Source organism: Haliotis rubra, unplaced genomic scaffold (genome assembly GCF_003918875.1).
Source record: "Haliotis rubra isolate DU_JTF1 unplaced genomic scaffold, ASM391887v1 Scf1231, whole genome shotgun sequence".
Lineage (NCBI taxonomy): Eukaryota > Metazoa > Mollusca > Gastropoda > Lepetellida > Haliotidae > Haliotis > Haliotis rubra.
In genome coordinates this window covers 114,422-132,961 of record NW_025765150.1, presented here as the reverse complement: position 1 = coordinate 132,961, position 18,540 = coordinate 114,422, and the positions used below count along the sequence as shown (strand labels likewise).

The window sequence follows — 18,540 nt, the reverse complement described above, 5'->3', positions numbered from 1 at the left end:
GTTCTATTCAGGAAATTTGAAGACGCCCTATCATGTGACTCTTTGTTTTATGTCTATACAAGGAATATGTAGTATACAATTTTTATATGTATGTTTGTATGATCACGTATGTTTTCTGCATTAAATCTAGATGAAACAAAGTGCCAAGCTAGGAATGTGCTCTATGTTAGTCACAGACTAGCGTAATAGTACTTTCCTTATAATAGTCCGTATACACTAGAAATGTATCGGCAAAAACGTTAATTTCGTAGCAGATTATTAAGTATGTAAGTAAATTCTTCTTTCCAGTATGTCATTGTCATAGATGTTTTGTAAAATTAAACCTGACACAATGATATGAGAGAGAATTTGGATATGTATGTCTCACCTCTTACATACAAAGAATACATACATATGTTGATAAAATATAAACATACAAGCCGCCAAAGGTCTACAAGAGAAACTTGCAATAAAACTACATAAAACGTTGCAATACATGATATGTATTCACACCTGCTTTCTTTCAACATACGACACAATTAAACAATCAGGACTTGTTTGTACGACTAGACAGTTTCCTGTAATCCCCGAAACCTGCCAGGGAAATCAGGTGTGCTTAGTCTCGGTACAGCGAGTCGGGCAATCAGCGAGGGGTTCCAGGTGTTGAGTAGTGAAGTCGCCCTTGGGCTTAATGAGTTAAGTAATATTTGTCATTAAGCCTTGAATTGATCATAAATTTCACGGTGTTGTTTTTCTTATGACTTTTACACTTTGCTCTTGCAGCCAAGCGCCGGCTCAGCCACCGTATCGGTCGGGGAATCAGGTGTCGGCGTACACACCTCCCCCATATCCCCCCAGCTCCTCTCACAGCTCCTACCCAGCTCACTACAGATACACCATGCCTCCTGACTTTCAGCCATTTCACTTCTGTCCAGTGGACTACAGCTCACCAAGCATTTCACAACAGGTGGGTCACATACTACAGCTCATCCAACAGGTGGGTCACATACTACAGCTCACACAACAGATGGGTCACATACTACAGCTCACACAACAGGTGGGTCACATACTACAGCTCACACAACAGGTGGGTCACATACTACAGCTCACACAACAGGTGGGTCACATACTACAGCTCATCCACCAAGTGGGTCACATACTACAGCTCATCCAGCAGGTGGGTCACATACTACAGCTCATCCAGCAGGTGGGTCACATACTACAGCTCAGCCAGCAGGTGGGTCACATACTACAGCTCACACAACAGGTGGGTCACATACTACAGCTCATCCACCAGGTGGGTCACATACTACAGCTCATCCAGCAGGTGGGTCACATACTACAGCTCAGCCAGCAGGTGGGTCACATACTACAGCTCACACAACAGGTGGGTCACATACTACAGCTCAGCCAGCAGGTGGGTCACATACTACAGCTCATCCACCAGGTGGGTCACATACTACAGCTCACACAACAGGTGGGTCACATACTACAGCTCAGCCAACAGGTGGGTCACATACTACAGCTCATCCAACAGGTGGGTCACATACTACAGCTCACCCAACAGGTGGGTCACGTTCCCTGGCTTGTGGAGGACAGGCAATGTTCTTCACATCATGTGATACTTTTTGTATGTTGATGTTACTGATGGGGTGTAAAACAAATGACAGTTCAGTTTGAGTTCAAGTTCAACCGTTTTTGAAACAATTTGTACATGGAGAGACCATTCTGATGTGTTAGGGGATCAGATGTTTTGGATGCATGTACCTTTGTGATTTCCTGTCTGCAGTCACATGGATTTGTTCAGTATAGATCAAGGTGGCCAGGGCTCTCAGAGCTCAGCCATTTTGTCTGCAGAATTACTCCCCTTTCCATGCCAGGGTGTTCTAAGACAATGGTGTGTTTATCTCCCTGATTCAGAGCAACTCCACAATCGACCGAAACACACCGACCTTCAGTGAAGATGTCCCTCCTCGCTACTCTCACTATGGCCGACACAACCAGAGCCAGGGCTCCGTGGAAATCGGTCAGTTGTCTCCCTTCCAGGACTGTCGCCTTCATTTGTATATTGTATTGTATATTGTATTGTATATTGTATTGTATATTGTATTGTATATATATGTTCTGTATATGCTGAAACCTGGACCCTCGTAGTCTGGAAAGCCCTGGGCTCTCTCTGTCTAGTTCATAGTCACCTCCAGCAGTATCTCTGGGCATGTGTCAGTTATGCAGTGTTAGGAGTTGAAGCAAGAACCCACAGTGATTGATCAGATATCAGTTATATAGGCGATTATCATACATTTAGATCATCCTTTCTTATATCCTACATTAGACACGACTACATGACTGGGAAATTTGAAGCAGCCTTGAAACTGTGATCGTATTCCTATTTTCAGATCTTTGTGCATTTAGTACTAAATGTTTTAATGTCCAACAAATTCATTAATAATGTTAAAATATGTCTTTAAATTAAATCCAATTAAGATCATTGATATTTCTTGACTATCACTTTCCTGGTAGCAATATGGTGTTTGAGAGGCCATGAGAGAAAGTGACATGTTAATGACGGTTGTGCCTGTGTTCCAGTGTCTGGGCCGAGCAGTCCGGGGTCGTCCCTACTCAAGTTTGAACCGTGGATGTCTGAGGAGTTTCCCAGACGCAAGAAGTAAGCAACAGAGTTATACCAGGAGTGCGTTCTTGATCAAGTCACACCTCACTTATCGAAATCATTCTTTTTCATAGAGTCTGTCCTTGGGGTACATATATGCATTTTCTGCGGCTGAAAATGTCATGTGACAGTTGTATCAATGTTTTAATAAAGATATTGTACAATAAATAAAAGCCTTTTTATCCCCCGCAACGCGTTTTGGGGGGGGTATTAAAATGGACTCCGTCCGTCGTGCGTGCGTGCGTCCATCCGTGCACATTTTTTTGTTCCTAAGCAGAACTCTAAAACTGTTCCATATTTCTTCACCAAACTTGGCACATAGATAGATCTGGTGGTGTACTGGTGCCTTTTGGTAGTTTTGGAATTCTGAATAAAATATTTTTGGTGTTTCCATGGCAACAAGTTCAACTTAGACTGAAATTGGTGGTAGTGCTCTTTTCCAGAGCAGAACTCTAAAACCGTTCACTATTTCTTCACCAAACTTGGCACATAGATAGATCTCGTGGTGTACTGGTGCCTTTTGGTAGTTTTGGAAATCTGAATAAAATATATTTTTCCTTATCCTGACTCATGCTCTTTTGCTTGTCTTCTTCTTCTTGCGAACATAGTGGAACACTTGTATCTCCTTATTTGAAGCTCCCTTCAAAATAAAATCACTAATTGGTACTCACCACGAGTAGCCTCCCTTTGTCTCCCTTGGCGGGAAAGGTGTCGCCACCTTCGGCCCATGTGCTTCACTCTCTCCTTCTTCGCCCAGTGAGCAGGATGTGAGAGCGCCTCGTGTCTCCTTACACACCATATCCTTTGATAATCTCTTAGTTTTACCTCTCATAGGTTACTATAGAGGTATAGCTAGTATCCTTTACTATTTGTATTGATTAATTATCATTATTTCTACTGTTTATTCCGTGTGTGATTATTGATTGTTCAGCTAACTTTTCGTTGATGAAAATCTATGCGATTTGTAGATTACGTTTTCTGCCTCCGATCCACATGTAATATGCCCTAGTTGTTCTCACGCGTGTGTGCGTTTAATTCCGTTGCAGTTACTGCATTAATTTATCTCATTCTGCATTTAATAAATATCATCTTTGCGTCTTAAGGCGTGCTGCAGATAGATCCAACGCAAACAAGGGCAAAACATGGCAGAGAGTCCAGATATTCCATCCAGTCAGCTGCTAGCGATCGACCCTCTCCGTCTGGTGTTCTGCTAGAGACCCCTACGGTGAAGGCGTGGGGCGCATGATCCGTTACCTCGAAAAAGAAGCGACCGGCCTCCCCAGACATCCCATCATTGCAGACCAAGTCTAAGAGGGCCTCATCGTCGTCTCAGCGCCAGATTGAGGACACCCAGGGCGCAGACTTCCAAAGGGAAATCACGAAGACGGCGAGAACTTTCTCAGCCCGAGATCGTTCCAGCAGCAGAATTGGGCCTCTACGATGATCAGCCGTTAATCATCCCGACTTACGGCAGAAGAAGCGACGGTGTCAGCGACTGTGACTTCTGCAGAGATCACCATGCAGCCTGATGCCTCTACACCCGGCGTCAGGCGTTATTGATGTGAACCCCATCGCCCAAAAGGCGCCCGGCGACTTAAGTCTAGATCATCCCAGAAGACATGATCGCGGCAGATTATGAACATCATGGAGGACCACTACAAACTCGCGTAAGCAGGGTCGAGCAACCAGCGAAGGCTCCAGCGTGAACAACACCCCAGAGGCACCCCGTCCAGCGTAGCAGCCAAGGCGATGTCACCTTCGCGAAGGAAGTCGGACCACCTTGGCGAAGGACCTAGATGTACAGCCCGCGAAGGCCTTGCGAAGGCGGGATAGATCATCACCATCTTGATTTCATCTCTAGATATGGACTCGGACCATCAGACATCACGGAGGCCTTCGCGAAGGTCATATCATCGATCCCCGGACCCGGCGCAAATGAAGCTTAGGCGAAGGCATTAGCGAAGGACATATGATTCAGATCCTCATCATCTAGAAGAACATCGAGGGACTATAGAAGAGCTTAGCGAAGCTATCAACATTCACCTCACAAGTCTCGAGAAGATCATCCCATAGAGCGATCTCCGCCGTTCATCACCAGGTCGATCACCGTCAGATCTCCACATAGCGGCACAAGTCAACTAGATGCATACAAACCTCATCAGATATACAGACAGCTACTACGCGGTCGAAGAGCATCTACAATTTGTTAATGATGATGAGTATTGAGGATGATGGAGGAATCATATTTTCTGATGCAGAATCACGGTATTGGATGGTCAATAACCTAGATCTCACATCACCATCTAAAAGTGGCAATACAAGCATGAGCGTGTTTGATGAAGGAAGGCGATCCAGATGCAATCACTTTACCCCGATCGACCCGATTGCGGCAGTGCCACAGAATCTAGATGCAGCTTTCCAGAAAGCTCACGAAAGTTCGAACACCACATCTGCCCAACTTTCATGCCAAAGAAGTTCTCCACGCATAACATGGACTCCTTCTACAAGGCCCAGGACATCGATGAGAACTATAAGATCATCAGCGATGTAAAGAACAAGATTTACAAGATGGATGATGCATAGGATTGGCTCATATAGAAACCATGGCGAGGCGTATGTTCTTTGGGTTAAATAGATCTAGGGCCGATCAATGAGACTCTTATTACTAGATTCGAGGGATTCCACGACGGATAGATGATAGAATGATTTATTCTGCCTTACTTATGCAAAGAAAGATCAGCAGTTTTTAGCGGATCATCTTACATCTGTTTCAGCAGCACTGACCTTAGCTTCGTCGTCAAGGCCTCCTCGCTTCTTCCTGTAATTGTGGGGAGAACTTTACAGCCCCACTTTATACAGCCCGTGGTCGACAACATCCATCTTTGTGAGAAATCGACAAAGTCGCCAAGGAAGTCTCTAAGGATTCCAGGGAAGTCCTTATGATTAAATCGATGGACACACTAGCCAGCGTCATTAGTCAGACTTCACAAAGATACTCAGGCAGATCTAAGTTCCGCGGGCCTACAAAGAGCAAGAGACAGGAAGATAGCCAGCTCTAGAGGTAAAGATTCTTTTAAATTAAGCCCATATGGCAACTATAGAGGAGGATCAGGAAGAGGCAGGACACCCAGAGGTTCCACCAATTATAGGCAGCTGAAACACAGGTTGAACGACTGGAGTCTTCCACCCCAGCCGTTCCAGTACAGCCAGCTCAAGTGGGTGGGCGCCTCCAACTACACTGGGAAAACTGGGGAATATTGCAAGACCCTTACGTCTCCAACATTCTTCAACACGGTTTTCGTATCCCACTACAGGCCAAGCCTCGCTGACAATCAAACCCCCAAGTTCGATTTACAAGCATAGCAACTACCAAAGATAAGAGAGGCTGTTTCATCCTCCTATCCAAACAGGCCATAGAAGTAATAGATCATGCATAAGCGTCCGAACCAGGTTTCTACTCCCCAGTTTTCCTAGTTCCCAAGAAAAACTCCGCGGAGAAATACAGACTCATCTACAACATGAGCTTTTCAACAAGATTTATCTACGCCAAACCACCGAGTTTTTAGCATGATACATTTACCTCAGTTACGCCAGATGATTAGATCCCTATGGACTACATGGGCAGCATAGATCTACAGGATGCCTACCTGCACATCCCCATTCATCCCGATTCCAGGAAATACCTACGATTTACTCTAGAAGGGCTACATTACCAGTGGAAAGTACTCCCATTGAATATCATCAGCCCCTGGCTATTCACGAGGATAACGAAACCGATTATCATATTTCTACATCGTCAAGAGGCTACGCCAGTCGCGTTTTACCTCGACGGCCGGGATATAAGTAGATCAAGATCCACTCGCGTCTCAAACTACAGTTAAATTACATCATAAAAGCTACTAACACAACTAGGTTGGTTAGTAAACTTACGCAAAGTCGGACCTAGTACCATCGCCAAGACCTGCAGTTCCTAGGTATTGATTCATCACAAATCGCTTAACCGTATATTATGGTACCAGAAGGCCGTTGGCTCAAGATACAACAGACCATTCCACCAGCTCTACTCTCTCCGTTACCGCCGACAATGGCAGAGCCTACTAGGTCTTCTCACATCAGCCCAAGACATGACTGTCACAGGCAGATTACAGTTCACGTCCCCTACAGGTCCTCATCAGCGCACATCTCAGCGATGTACAACCATTCAGTCTACCGAAACATCTCAGACCTCATCTACTATGGTGGACCAAGAAATCGAATGTCTGCGAAGGGATTTGTTTAGCAGAGCAGGAATACAAAACCCATCTGTATGTAGGCCAGCGTCACTCCAAGGTTGGGGAGCTCATCTCACCAACCACCGCGATATCAGGATTATGGAATCAGCAAGAATGCAAACTCCATATAAACAGTCTAGAAATGAAAGCTGTAATCAGCGCCATTCTACATTGGAGCACATTTCTACAAAATGCGCACCTAATGATCCATACAGACAATTCGACAGTGGCGTTCTACATAAACAAGCAAGGCTCAGCGGATCGATGAACCTTTTGAACCTAAGCTTTCAACTGTTAGATTTAATACAAGATCTAAATCTACATGTCAGAGCAGTGCACATTCCGGGCCAGAAATATACTAGCAGGCGCTCTCTCGGCCTCATCTACCATCACCGACAGAGTGGATGATCAACAGGAAATTTTTGCACAGATAATCAAGCAATTAGGGCGCCCGCTAATAGACCTATTAAGCCAGCGATTCAACAATCAGCTACCGACATTAGTGTCACCAGTCCCAGACCCCCAAGCTTGGGCAGAGCGGGGCGGCTCTAAGTCTATCATGGGAAGGCCTCAATGCGTGCAGCGTTTCCGCCCGCCAGCAATAATACCTCAAGTATTACAGAAAATCAGACAAACACAGAGCCTACAACTCACTTTGGTCATTAAGCCCTGCTGGCGGCCAGAGCGTCAGTTCCCATACTAATTCAAGAAATCGGTCAACCAACACTGGAGCTGCCCAAAGCGCCAAACCTGTTAATTCATCCTCACACCAAACAAGTGCGGGGAACCCAGCAATGTTCCAACTACCGCGTATGGACTGTATACAAATGTGTTTAAACAAGAGGGATATTCTGCCAGAGGCGGCAAAAGCAGTCACGCTTGCCTTACGTTACTCAACTTTCGTGGCTTGTGCGGCGACAAGTGGCACAGTTTGAAAATTATGCAGCAAAGAAAGGGTTTACAGCAAGAGAGGCTTCACAACCTCAAGTGGCAGACTATTTGTGTTACCTAAGCCAAAACAAACATTTAAAAGGTTCAGCGATATCAACATATCTTGCGGCTTAGTTCTGTAATCACCATGAGAACAGGTGTCAAATTGACAAGATCTCCAGAGTTACTGGCCTTTTCTACGAGCATTCGATTGGAGGACCAAAAGCGGAAGTTCCACGCCCAGCAGGGATCTGAATGTAGTGTTACAACACCTCACGAGTGAGGTCTATGAACCTTTGGAATCGACAACTTTTGAATTTCTCTCACAGAAAACACTGTTTCTGCTATCTCTATGCGGCAGCAAGAATGTCTGAAATTCAGCTCTGGATTGCGAGAGGATACAGTTTGATGACAATCATAACACAAGCGCACCTCGGATTAAGATGGGATTTCATCGCCAAAAAATCAACTGCCAGGTCAACCAGACAGATTATTCCACATCCGGTATCTATCCTCTATTCTCGGGATCACAAGATACACAAGACCTATCACTGTGTCCAGTAAGGCTCAAAGTTTATTTCTGACGATCCAAAACAAAGGAGAAGATTTCTCAAGCGTTTATTCATCCCCTTATAAGCCTACGAATCAAACAGAAGTGTCACGGACCTGTATCTATTTGGATAAGGACTGTCATTCTCCTTGTGCCTACAAGGCAGCAGGCTTGGACCCACCAACAGCATCAAATCCACATGAGATCAGGGCACTGGCCTCCACCCTCGCCCTACCGCGGTAACTGTTCCTTGAACACGATTATGGAAGGATGCTATTGGAAATCTAACATGGTATTTGCTAATCACTACCTGAGAGACATCACTACAGAAGATGTCTCTGGCATTCACCATTTGGGACCACTGGTCACTCAGCTCAGCAACTGACAGTCCCTGCGTGGCGTTAAATATTATCCTCACAAGATTAATATGTATTTTATACATACTTATCTAGCTTATAACTCTCACGGGGTTTAGGGCTATGTATATATGTTCAGCAAGTTATTCAACCTTAAGCACATACTTTTGATATATTCTATCTCGTGCCTCTATCAGAGTCACCTATATATATATATATATTATATGTATTGTTCAATATATTCATAATGTAATTCCCCTTTAATGGCTTTATATAACCTATGGTTTTATGCAGGAAACATCCTAAATCTAAGCCTTCATGAAGTTCCGTAGGGAATATTACAGTATATCTATACAAAATCACTAATTATAAATCCAAAGTATTCTGTTACTCCCACCTCCGTTCCGTTAGGATGCTACAAACAAAAGAGCATGAGTCAGGATAAGGAAAAATATGTAATTTTAGAGTAAAATTGATATTTTATACTTATCCTGACTCATGAATAACCCTCCATCCTCCCACATAACACTTTGGATTTCCCTGTAAGTCCAAGTGTTGGGCTCGCAAAATCAGGAGAGAGTGAAGCACATGGGCCGAAGGTGGCGACACCTTTCCCGCCAAGGGAGACAAAGGGAGGCTACTCGTGGTGAGTACCAATTAGTGATTTTATTTTGAAGGGAGCTTCAAATAAGGAGATACAAGTGTTCCACTATGTTCGCAAGAAGAAGAAGACAAGCAAAAGAGCATTAGTCAGGATAAGTATAAAATATCAATTTTACTCTAAAAATTACATTTTTGGCGTTACCGTGGCAACAAGGTTTGACTTAGCCTGAAATTGGTGGTAGTGCTCTTTTCCGGAGCTGAACTCTGAAACCGTTCACTATTTCTTCACCAAACTTTGCACATAGATAGATCTGGTGGTATGCTGGTGCCTTTTGGTAGTTTGGGAATTCTGAATAAAATATTTTTGGCTTTTCCGTGGCAACAAGTTTGACTTAGCCTGAAATTGGTGGTAGTGCTCTTTTCCGGAGCAGAACTCTAAAACTGTTCACTATTTCTTCACCAAACTTGGCACATAGATTGGTCTGGTGGTGTACTGGTGCCTTTTGGTAGTTTTGGAAATCTGAATAAAATATTTTTGGCATTTCCATGGCAACAAGTTTGACATAGACTGAAATTGGTGATAGTGCTCCTTTCTGGAGCAGAACTTTAAAAAACCTTTCAATACTCTCCTTCCACTTTTCTATATACAGGCCTAAATATTTGACATAATCATAACTCGTAGACATAATCATGAAGAGTATTTTGCCATTGCGGGGGATATTGATGACTTTGTCTTCTTGTTATTTATTATATGGCCCCCACCACGTGGAGTTACCTCCCGCCAACCAGGTAAGCACCTAGGCCCGTATCATCATTCCTTCTGCTGTCACGCATTGTGTTCACACATGCTTTGACTGTGCTGACCAATTAGCATGTCTGAGTCTTCAACTACTATATGTATGGTCTTTATTCGTTCTTTAGAACACACTTTTGACTTTGCAGTTGGTTATTTCTCATTTATGTGACTTTTGTAATAAACTTTTACGCTCGGTTTCCTGTGGTTTACGCACGTGTTGCTATTCCATAGCGGGAAGTTTAGCGGGCCACATGGGTGAAATATTGCTTTATTGTCCCCCGCCGCAACGCGGAACGGGGGGACTATGTATTCAGTGGCGCCCGTCCGATATCTCATGAAATGTTGTACCCAATGTCTTCAAATTTGGTGACAGCCTACATTGGGGGATTACGCAGACACCAGTCGATTTGGGTGACCTTGACCTTATTTTCAAGGTCACCACGACACTTTGCACGCTTTTAACTCTTGTTAACGTTATATTTCATTGACTCTTGTACCCAATGTCTTCAAATTTGGTGACAGCCTACATTGGCGGATTTCACAGACACCAGTTTATTTAGGTCACCTTGACCTTATCTTCAAGGTCACCAGGACACTTTTCACATTTTTAACTCTTGTTAACGCGATATCATGGACTGTTGTACCCAATGTCTTCAAATTTGTTGACAGTTTACATTGAGGTATTACACAGACACCAGTTTATTTGGGTGACCTTAACCTTATCTTCAAGGTCAACATGACATTTGACACACTTTTAACTCTTGTTAACGCAATATATCATGGAACATTGCACCCAATGTTTTCAAGTATGTTGACAGCCTTACATTGAGGTGATTACACAGACACCAGTTTATTTCAGGCATCTTGTCTTCAACCCAAACATGAAATTTAGTAACTTTAAATATTCTATTCTTTGCACCCAATGTTTTCAAGGATGTTGACAGCCTACATTGGCAAACATGCATACAAGTCATTTCAGGCATCTTGTATGTTGACCCAAAATGAAAAGTAGTTTCAAATGTTCTATTCTTTAGCGTCGGGGGACATTGCCTGTGCCTGTTGTATTTGGCCGTTAGCTTCATGCGTTGCGTGTTTGCTTTCAGGCGTTTACGGCGTGCGTTGCCTGTGGGCAAAAATTGCCGCCTCAGGGCAAGCATGAGAAGTGTTTATGCTGCCTTGAGAAAGCTGGGCACAACCCAGACGTGTGCGAGCTCTGCCTTGGCTTTTCCCACAGACCGCAAAAGAGGAGAGCTGCTGATCTCCTTTTCTTTAAGGAATTGAGGGAGGCGGGAGGGGACCCGTCTCAGGAACTTCCCCCGTCTAAGTCTAAAAGGCTAGAAAGTCTAGCAAGCCCAAACCTTCAGGTCCTAAGGAACCTCAACCTCAACCTTTTGATATGTCACTAATACAACAGAAGTTTCAGCAGTATATGGACTCGGTGAAGTCTCTTGTCCATAAGACAGTTGGAGGACTCCGGTAGGAGTTCCTCACTCGCTCTGGTCAGGGGACGGAGAGTTCGGGCGTCGGATCGCCGGGCTCGGCTTGATCTGTGGGCCTTGAGGCGCCTGTTGATCCGTTGCCGTTGGCTTCGGGTCCGGGTGCTTCGGCCACCCCGGAGAGGGAAGGTCCACACCCAGTCCCTTTCTCGGTGCTTGCTCAGGGACCATTGAGGATTCCTGGTGTTCCGGTTCCTACGCCCACTTTCCCCATGATAGCGGAGGTGCCAGCTCTTCCTGTGCTACCTCCTACATCTCGGAACCGGGGTCCTGGTGTGCTGTCGGTGTCCGGGTCGTCCCTTCACTTGTCGTCTGTGGCTCGGCCTTCCACCGGGTCGGGGTTCGGGTCCTCTCTTCAGGAGAATCCAGATTCTGGCTCGGGTTCGGGAGCTGAGTTGATGGATGTGGGGGAGGTTGAGGACTACGAGGGCGCTTTCCGCTTCACATCAGCTTTACGTGAGGTGCGTCAGCTTATAGCGCAGATGTTACCCCAAGCTGCGGTGCCGACATGCCGTCATGATTCATCTGAGTTCCACCTGCTGGGTGAGGCGTTTGCTCCTCGGCAGCCTTCACAGACGCAGCTCCACGTTCTTCCGTCACTGGTCCAAGATGTAGTGGATCCGTTGCTCGTTGGTTCTCGGCTCCAATTTGATTTACCTGAACTCGTGAAGCGTTACCAGCTGGGCGATGTGTCCCTCTTCCAGGTTCTGGTGGTGGACGAATTTGTTTTCACTTCAGTCGCCCTCGGGGGAGGCTCGGGTTCAGCTCAGGCTGCCAAACAAGGGCGTTTAGTTCCACTGTTTGCCCAGTTGGGTCCCTCTGCGGCAAGCTTACTGAACCTACAAGGAGGTTTATCAGAATGCTGTGCAGCAGATCAGGGTGGTGGTCCATGGGGCGTGCGTATCTCTCCTCGATTCAGAGGTCAGCCCTGGAGGCAGAGGGAGGCATGGGTGACGTATCACCTCATGTTGTCTTGCTTCGTCAGCTTACCAAAGTGCAGGCCCACCTGACCAGGGACTCGTTACGGTCCGCTGCATCAACGTGCGCAGTTATGGGGATGCGCAAGCTGTGGTTGTCGACCTCTCATTGCTCGGCGGCAACCCAGCAAACCTTGCTGGCCCTTCCGTTTAGGCTGGGTGCAACGTTGTTTCCTTGGGCCCAGCAGGTTATATGGGAGGCTGCTGCAGCAGCTACTTCTTTCCAGGATTCAAAGGCCTTGCTAGAACAACCGCGGGTTTCTCGCCCCCGCGCTCCCGTGGCGAGCACTTCCTCCGGGTGCAGCCTACGCCAGAGTCTGCAGGTTGGCTTCGGCCGCTTGGTAGGGGAAGGAGGAGGAGCCGCCCCGCCAAAAGTAAGAGTAAGGAGCAGACCTCTTTGTCTGGCTCCCAGCACCCTTCTGCGAGTCGGAGGGGGGTCTGCCCCGACCTCCCGTTTGACTTGCGGGCTGCTCCAGCAGGTACATCCCAGCCAGTTCAGCTGCAGGGGACTACTCACGCTCTCTTACCACATATCCCAGTGGGAGGCCGCCTCTCTCTCTTCCTTCCGGAGTGGGAGAAGGCTACACACAATTCTTGGGTGCTGTCCACTGTACGTGTCAGCCATTTACCGCTGTGGAAGCGAGGCCCGCCAGAGTTCACCGACAGAAGGTGCACTCCGGTGCCGTCATGTCCGGCCAAGACGGGTATACTGCGCGACGAGGTTCAGGCTTTGCTGGACAAGTCCACAATAGAGTGCATACCACCGGGAGAGGAACAGGTGGGGTTTTATTCCATGTACTTCCTCGTACCAAAGAAAGACCGCAGGTTCCGTCCCATTCTCAACCTCAAGGGGTTGAATCTCATGTTAGAAGTTCCATCCTTCAAGATAAAGACACTTATCTCGGTGATCTCCTCTGTTCAGCCCAGCGATTGGCTAACGTCAATCGATCTAAAGGATGCGTATCTTCATGTACCTATTCATCCCACGTTCAAGCAGTACCTCAGGTTCTCTTGTGAATGATGTATTATGAATTCAGGGTGCTCCCCTTCGTCATATCCACTGCCCCCAGGGTGTTCACCAAGCTCATGTTAGTGCCAGCTACTCTCGCGTGGTCGCAAGGAAGGCATTGTCACCCTTACCTGGACGCGCACTAACTCAGCCAGCGAGTCTACTCACATGGTAATAGACATTCTAGTTCGACTGGGATGGATCATAAACCTCAATAAATCCAACCTGGTACCCACCCAGGACTTGTTTTTTCTCGGGGCGCAGTTCACAACTCAACAAGATCTTGTGTCTCTGTCGCCCACCTGGATCACCAGAGTACGGGAGATGGTGTCTTCATTCCTCTTTCAATCCCTCTCGGGTGGGGGGGGCTGTTCTCGGCAGTCTGTTGGTGTCCAGACGCTGGTCCGAAGCCGAAGTCCGTCTTCACATCAATGTGTTGGAACTGAGAGCTGTGCTGTTGGTTTTCAAGCGCTTCCGGGAGCATGTTCAGGGCCAGGTTGTTCGTCTTCAGTTTGACTACCGCACGGCCATGACGTACATCCTGAAGCAAGGCAACACGGTGTCCCTAGCGCTCCTTCGGGAGGCATGGGACTTTCTTCTCTGGTGCAACAAGTGCGAATGTCAGGTGATTCCTGTCTATCTCCCGGGGCTAGAGAACATGCGAGCAGACGCGCTCTCTCCCCGGATCCTGGCCCCGCACGAGTGGATGCTCGATCGGCAGATATTCGGAGTTATCTCCCAGTTGTAAGGATCGTTCCAGGTGGATCTGTTTGCGTCTGGCGGGGACGAATCAGATACCCGTGTTCTGCTCTCGAATACCAGACCAGAGGGCGTTGGCTTCCGATGCCTTCCTGCTGTATTGGACGGGCAAGGTACTGTGGGCGTTTCAGCCACAACCTCTCATTCCCCGGGTCCTCTCCCAGCTGTCCACCGAGCCAACTCGGCTACTTGTGCTTCTGGCACCGCTTTGGCTGTCACAGAGCTGGTTTCCGGTAATTCTCAGGTTTCTGGCTCAGCCTCCTGTCCTATTACCCGTACGACCGGACATTCTCACTCAGAACGGTGCGACACATCCCAATCAACGGATTCAGGAGTGGCTTTGCCTCTGTCAGGCCTAGCCTCGAGGCACGCGGAATTCCTGCAGCAGTTGCAGACGCAATTCTGGCCTCGAGGTGGGATTCGACAAACGTTCAGTATGAGGATATGTGGTCCCGCAGGGGAATTGCAGATCCCCTTCTCTGTGGATTTAGTCTTAGTTTTGGAGTTTCTGCAGTCTCGTTTGGAAGAAGGTTTGGCAGCTTCGACTATTCGTGGCTACTCCACCGCTATTTCCACCTTTCACACACCTGTCGATGGTGCTCTTCTGGGGCAGCACCCTCTTATGCAGCGCTTCCTAGCTGGCGTGGATTGGGTTCGACCTTCTCTCAGGCGTACCAGCCCACCTTGGGATTTGTCAATCGTGCTAGATTGGCTGTCCGGTCCTTCTTTCTCACGTCTTTCGGCTATTTCCATTCAGCTGCTAACATGGAAGGCCGTTTTTCTTGTGGCGGTGACATTTGGTAGAAGGGTCGGGAGTGTTAATGCATATATGTACCCCCAAGGACGATCTTCATGAAAAAGAATTAGATAAACCTGTAGATGTTTCCAATTCTTTGAAGTGAATCGTCCTTGGGATAGGGCTGCCCACGTCCCCTCAATTCTGTTCACTGACTTGTTCAGCAGAAGGAATGATGATGTGGGCCTAGGTGCTTACCTGGTTGGCCACGCATGCGTGGTGGGGGCCGTATGCTTTTATTTATTGTACTATATTTTTATTAAAACATTGATATAACTGTCACATGACATTTTCAGCTGCAGAAAATGCCTATATGTACCCCAAGGACGATTCTCTTCAAAGAATTGAAAACCTCTACAGATTTATCTAAATTTCCTTTTATCAATCATGCATTTCAGTATAGTTACTTGCACCTTTGTTAACACCTGCTGGAACATGTCTGTCTTCACTGATAATACAGCTTCTAACATCGCACTTAAAGATATTCCAGTCGTCAATTACAAGGAGGCTCATCTACAAGAGATAATTGGATATGATGAGGAGGGAATGAAATGTGTTCTTTTGTACATTAAGCATGATGTTTGTGAGAAAGTGTTTCCCAGGTAACAACCATGTTGTCAGGGTAAGTATTGTCCTCAGTAACACATGCTAGTTGGAAGTGGTCACACTTTTCATTTCCTCAAGTTTTTCTGCAATGCCAGTCAATGTCGACTTATTGTTAATCCTGGAGATAGACATTATGTGTCTTGTATGTGATAATATGTAAATTGTTTTGCTTCACACGACAACTTGCTTTGCTTAGCAACGCCTTTTTCCCCCATAGACCACGTCCGCTAGACATGAGGACAATCACCATACAGAAGACGGCAGAACAGTTTGGCATTCAGATCAATGCAGGTCCATCTGGTGGGATATTTATTTGCTCAGTGAATGAGAAGAGTCTTGCTGCTCAGGCGGGTCTGGTTCCTGGTGATCAACTCCTGGAGGTGAGTGGCATTAGGGACAAGATGCAAGAGAATCTTCAGAGAAATGGATATCAATATGACATAGTTTATTACTACGGATGTGTGTTTTTGCTCCTTGGTGTATATATCTGCCAGATTACTTTCCCTTGCTGTATTTCTCTTGACCATACAGTGTCTGGTCACGATCTGAAATTACCATGGTGCCCTTGACCTTTGTGTCCCATGTAATCATTGTTCCTGATGACATGCAGCAACCTTTGTGGCCACTCTGATGTCTCTGTGTCTGGTTCCCAGGTTTGTGGTATCAACATGAGGACAGCATCCTATGCCCACGCTCTGACCGTACTGAAACAGTGTGGGGACAACCTCATCATGAGAGTCCAGTATAATCCAGACAGTAAGTTCATCATTATAGATGAAATATTTTAGCTATTCATTCATACACCAGCAGATTGTCTTCACTCACCCATAGAGCCACCAGCAGAATCACTTCAGGTATATATACAGCCATCAGTAGAATGACTTCATCTATCCATACGCCCACCTTCAAATTTACTTCATCTATCCATACAACAAATACTACCACTACATTGATTTATCTGTTATCCATACAGTTACCATAAGAGTCACTTCATATATACTGACATATCTATGATATTAACCTGGATAAAGTTCATTCACTATTTTCTCCAGAATATCGTGAGCCACATGAGTCATCCAGTACGGGTTCGATGCCATCAGTTGCGGGGACAATCACAAGCTCCATGGAGGGAGACAAGTCCCCACTCACCATCACCCATATGTCGCCTTCACACGGGAAGACAAGCAGGTACGTCTATGTTATACTCACCATCACCCACACGTCGCCTTCACAAGGGAAGACAAGCAGGTACGTCTATGTTATACTCACCATCACCCACACATCGCCTTCACAAGGAAGACAAGCAGGTACGTCTATGTTATACTCACCATCACCCACACATCGCCTTCACACGGGAAGACAAGCAGGTACGTCTATGTTATACTCACAATCACCCACACATTGCCTTCACACGGGAAGACAAGCAGAATACGTCTATGTTATACTCACCATCACCCACACATCACGCTTCACCTTCACACGGAAGACAAGCAGGTACGTCTATGTTATACTCACCATCACCCACACATCGCCTTCACAAGGGAAGACAAGCAGGTACGTCTATGTTATACTCACCATCACCCACACATCGCCTTCACACGGGAAGACAAGCAGGTACGTCTATGTTATACTCACCATCACCCACACATCGCCTTCACACGGGAAGACAAGCAGGTACGTCTATGTTATACTCACCATCACCCACACATCGCCTTCACACGGGAAGACAAGCAGGTACGTCTATGTTATACTCACCATCACCCACACGATCGCCTTCACAAGAGAACCGCAGGTACGTCTATAAGCGTCTATGTTATACTCACCATCACTCACACATCGCCTTCACACGGGAAGACAAGCAGGTACGTCCATGTTACACTCACCATCACCCACATGTCACCTTCACACGGGAAGACAAGTAGGTACGTCTATGTTACACTCACCATCACCCACACATCGCCTTCACACAGCAGGCAGGTACGTCCATGTTACTCACACATCACCTACAATGACAAGCAGATGCTATTGTTTTGGTGTCATTAATATCACTTGTTTGCTCCAATGCAGTACCTTTCTGCGCCAGGAGATTCTGTGAGCCACAGTGATGAGCTCTTGGCCAATCAGATTTCTTAAATGATGTGGCTGCAGAAATATTTATCGTAGCAAATTAACAGAACACAAATATACACTTGATTAGACATGCTTTTGTGTGTGGATGCCATTGTCCTTATGACAGGGTGTTCAAAATATCCACAATAGAATTGCATGGAAATATCATTTGCGGAGCACTTATGTAGTGTCATACATTTCCAGCTCCGACAGCACGTGTGATCGCCCCCGATACATCACTCTGAAGAAGAGAAACAGCAGTATTGGCTTCAGTATTGTGGGCGGCAACGCCACCGGCATCTTTGTACATGAGCCACCACAGACCAACACCAATGATGTGAATAACACTCTTCAGCGAGGAGACCAGATACTCGAGGTAGGTTGTGTCAACAAAGGGGAAGCTTCCAGTTGTGAAGGAGCTCTCTTGGTTAACAAAGCTTCTGTTGGGCATGGCTGCTTCTGATTACTGATTGGTGGCTCTGGCCGAGTTGAGACATTGCTTTGCTTTCAGGAAATATACATGTTTATTATTCACATTTCCATCTTGCTTGGTGTTGCAATGAATCAACTTCATGCATGACTCGTCAGATGGCCTCCCTATGTAGATCACAGTCCCCCAGTTCTTGTTATGCCAG

The 18,540-nt window shown here is 46.3% G+C and overlaps 1 protein-coding gene across 1 annotated transcript in view; it reads left to right on the top strand.

The window, feature by feature from the left end:
* The window catches only part of LOC124266133 (disks large homolog 5-like), a 67,513-nt gene that overhangs the window by 35,797 nt on the left and 13,176 nt on the right, over window positions 1-18,540 (top strand). The window contains exons 11-17 of the mRNA XM_046700946.1: window positions 763-946; window positions 1,900-2,005; window positions 2,566-2,644; window positions 16,014-16,176; window positions 16,450-16,552; window positions 16,849-16,984; window positions 18,110-18,281. Of these exons, the coding sequence (XP_046556902.1) occupies window positions 763-946; window positions 1,900-2,005; window positions 2,566-2,644; window positions 16,014-16,176; window positions 16,450-16,552; window positions 16,849-16,984; window positions 18,110-18,281 (943 nt within the window). The remainder of the gene's footprint in view (window positions 1-762; window positions 947-1,899; window positions 2,006-2,565; window positions 2,645-16,013; window positions 16,177-16,449; window positions 16,553-16,848; window positions 16,985-18,109; window positions 18,282-18,540) is intronic.